The sequence below is a fragment of the Meles meles genome, chromosome 13, assembly GCF_922984935.1.
Source record: "Meles meles chromosome 13, mMelMel3.1 paternal haplotype, whole genome shotgun sequence".
Taxonomy (NCBI): Eukaryota; Metazoa; Chordata; class Mammalia; order Carnivora; family Mustelidae; genus Meles; species Meles meles.
In genome coordinates, this window is record NC_060078.1 from 29,417,005 (window position 1) to 29,420,658 (window position 3,654).

General features: G+C 43.7%; 1 protein-coding gene across 1 annotated transcript; it reads right to left on the reverse strand.

Moving 5' to 3' along the window:
• Positions 1-239: 239 nt before the first annotated feature.
• On the reverse strand, positions 240-1,155 carry ATOH7 (atonal bHLH transcription factor 7). Its single transcript, XM_046027737.1, has one exon. It carries the CDS (start codon positions 1,153-1,155, stop codon positions 697-699), a length of 459 nt encoding a protein of 152 aa, XP_045883693.1. The 3' UTR covers positions 240-696.
• Positions 1,156-3,654: the final 2,499 nt, after the last annotated feature.

Genomic DNA, 3,654 nt, shown 5'->3' on the forward strand with positions numbered 1-3,654 from the left:
GTGCAATTAGATTTAAACATTCCACATCTTCACTCAGGGAAGCACTCAATATCATCGCCCCCAAATAGGCCTTTATTGCCATCAGGAAACTAGCACGGCACTTAGCATAAAAAACAAACTCACATTTTTATTTCTATATTACAAAATCTATATTTTAATAATGTATACATTTAAAAATACAGAGCACTCACGCTATGTACTCTAGCAAAAAAAAAAAAAGTATGACTACTTCATGCATACACACACAATGCAGTAAGCATAAATGTATTTACACGACGGGTAGGTAGCTGTTTTAAGCATACACACGTAATGAATACTGTAACTTCACCCGAACAGGTCAAACTTGCAAAGTTTAAGAAAGTGATTGTTTCTCTGAGGACTAAAACTGCAGTATAGCCTAATCCTATTTTTTCTTGAGATTGTTTTCCCTTAAAGTCGTCCCCCAAAAGGGAGAGGAGGCATTATTTTCATAGGAATCAAAACCATTCACAAGTTCCATTAATGTAGTCTACAAAATACTGATAAGGAGGAAAAGAAAGGCAATAAAATCGTGTCCATAAGGCGGCGACGCGAATAAAAGTAACCTGAAGGTTTGCTGTTTTATTCTAAGAACGCATCCTTGGCCACCTACTGGGGAAAGGGCTACGGCTCCGGAGCTTGATCACTGGCCATCTCCCCCTGGCAGGGCCGCGCGCCCTAACTGGCCATCTGGAAGGGCTCGGGCTGGAAGCCGAAGAGCCTCTGGCCGTAGGGCTCGCTCTCACCCGGCAGCTTCGCGCTCGCAAACGGAAGGTAGTGGTCGCGGCCAAAGTGCTCACAGTGGAGACTGACCCAGTCCCGCTCCGAGCCGAATCGCTCGGCCTCGGCCAGGATACGGGTCAGCGCCATGATGTAGCTCAATGCCATCTGCAGGGTCTCATACTTGGACAGCTTTTTATCCTGGCCCCACTGGGGCACCACCCTACGCAGGCGGTCGAACGCGGTGTTGAGTCCCTGCATTCGCCGACGCTCGCGCGCGTTAGCCGCCAGGCGCCTGCGCGCCGCGCTCTCCAGCCGCCCAGCCCCGGCGCACGCACCCGCGCACTCGGCACCGCCTGCGCACGCGGGCGCGGCGCGCGGTCCCGCCGCAGGGTTGCTGGGCTTGCAGGACTTCATCCCAGGCCGGAAGGAGGGAGGCTCTGAGCTCACTCGCCCGCTTAGGACCTGCGCGCGAGCCGGTCTATCGAGCTGCTCCCCAACGTGGCTCTTCTGAGCGAGTAAGTCATACACAAAGCAACTCGCGTGGAAATCAAGAGTTTACAGTGGGGAGTACGGGACCCCGCCTTCCGTCCTACTGGATAACCAGACTGCTGTCTCTTCACTTGTTCAAATTTAGGGGAAACTGAGGTGCTGAAGAGAAAGTCATTTTCCCAACGTGAGGTTGGAAAAGAGAAGGGAACCTCCTTGCTGCAGAATTTGGTGTGGCTGGTTTGGGGAAGATCTTTCAAGTCCTCTAGGAAAGCCCGAGACTTCTTTTTCAGGAAGACGAAATCTTTCCAGATGCTCAGAGAGAGAAGGAGCGCTTTTTCCGCAGTAGCTGTCGGGGAGTGCTGGATGAATCTTTGAAGGAGGAGAATTTATAGCAGAGGGCTGAGGGAGTGAACAGGTGGTGGCAGGTGGGCGGGCGTCCCTCAGCTTCCATCTCAGCACCTTCCTACCCTGGGAACTGCAGGGGGGGAAGGGGGACGACGCACAGCAAAATCCTGACATTACAGCCTTCGTCTGTTAAAGTTTCTCCAAAGCTATGTCCAACAGTAACACACCATCTGGAGTGGCCTGGCTGTCCCCAAAAGAATAACAGGGTGGGGGTGGGGAAAGAGCTTGGTCTGTCTTTTCCCATATCAAGTAGCAGCTCACGTATCAAAAACTTAACCGAGGTTTTACATTTATTAGAAATTATTTGTGTGAACATGTTGGTCTTGGAATTAAGAGATATGTTAAGAGTTTAAGGAGATTTCGCTTTGTCAAGATGTATGACAATTTTGGTTAATGCCGATCTGATATACTGACATTTTTATCTTAGCTATTAAGTAAATTGGGACAAATTAGTAGGTCCTAATATTACAGACCTGAAAGTCTACTGTCCAAATAATTTGGCTGTTTTCTGCAGAATAATTTATTGTAACATATCAAAAGATATTAATGATATATCAAAAATGTTCTAGCTACATAGTTGGATTGCATGAGTTTGGATACTTAGGCAAATTAACTCAAAATTTATACTCTATTTGCCCTGAAAAAGGTTCATAAATGTTTTGGGAACATATATTGAGATGATAATTATTTAATTTGACATTTAAATCTAATAAAACTAATCATAATGCACATGTATGTGCAAAATGGAAACATCTAAGTAATTTGTGAGATTTTAAAAATAATTCCTAATGGAAGTTTTTTCCCCCCATAAATATTTCATACCAAGTGGATGTTTCAGTTGTATCAACTGTCCTCAGGAACAATAACGAAGCACCATTTCCACTATTGATAATGATCTGATTTATACAGAGACCCCGTTAATTTGATTCTTCATCACAGCTTTTTTCTAGTTCTTAAGGAAGAGTAAAGTGGCGAAGAAACCAGCTCTGAATAGATTCAAGCCAGGATCATTTCTGGATTCTTCAGGAATACCAAGTATGTTCTTTCTTCTTTTGAAATATGGATGATGTCAGCATTATTCTCAGATATTTTTGTTTAATTTAGTTTTCAACAAACTCTAACAAAGCAGGAGTCTTTTTACTATAACTTTCTTCCCCCACCGTAGCCTCAGACTGAAACCCCATTGTGAATGTCCTGACTCCCCAAGTCCAGTCTTCCCATAAATAGTTGATTAATCCCCAGCTGAAGCAATGACAGTGAAATGAAGTTGAGTAGCAGGAAGACAATAGGATGCAATTGAACATTAATGATCTCCAGCGTGACAGATGTTGAACACAGACTTTTGCACAGAGCCACTCAGCTCTGTTACTCTGAGTCCTAATAGTCTTGGTCAGGAATGGTAGTTCTGTGACAGGAAAGACCACAGTATTTCATAATCAAAATGTCAAATGTATTTTTTGAATTCTTATGGAAATCTGCCCTATTAATCCTATTATTTGTCATGTTCACATATCTCATCCCTTTCCCCGAGGAGTCTCCTCTGTGACACTCTTGGGAATGTTGCCCCACAAAACATACTGTGCACTTCTTCTGGACTCTACTGATCAGAGTGCTAATAAGATGGGTGATTTTGCAGGCCATATATTCATGTTTGGAGAGATTATAGCCCGTGTACCAAGAGAAGCAAAAGCACAACTTTTCCAAAAAGGAAAAGTAGCAGTATGCACACAGCACATAAGAACATAAACTAGCAGGTATCTATGACATGAAATTGATCTAAGATAGAGATACGAACATTGCTATAATAAAGGGCCTTAGGAGTATACAGTGTGTAAAGTAAGACATTTCCTAAGTGTATTCTGAAGGACAATTTATTAGTACTACAGAGAGGCTTTAGGGGAAAAGGATTTCATTGTCAAGTAAGTTTGGGAAACATATTTGCTATCTCCTGCTTGGAGAGACATGAAGCAAAATTAGTACAGTAAAGTTTCTGAGAAGTCCTACAATAAAGAAACCTCC

Excerpts from the sequence above, each read along its gene's own strand:
- ATOH7 (XM_046027737.1), bottom strand. The coding sequence starts at position 1,155 with ATGAAGTCCTGCAAGCCCAGCAACCCTGCGGCGGGACCGCGCGCCGCG.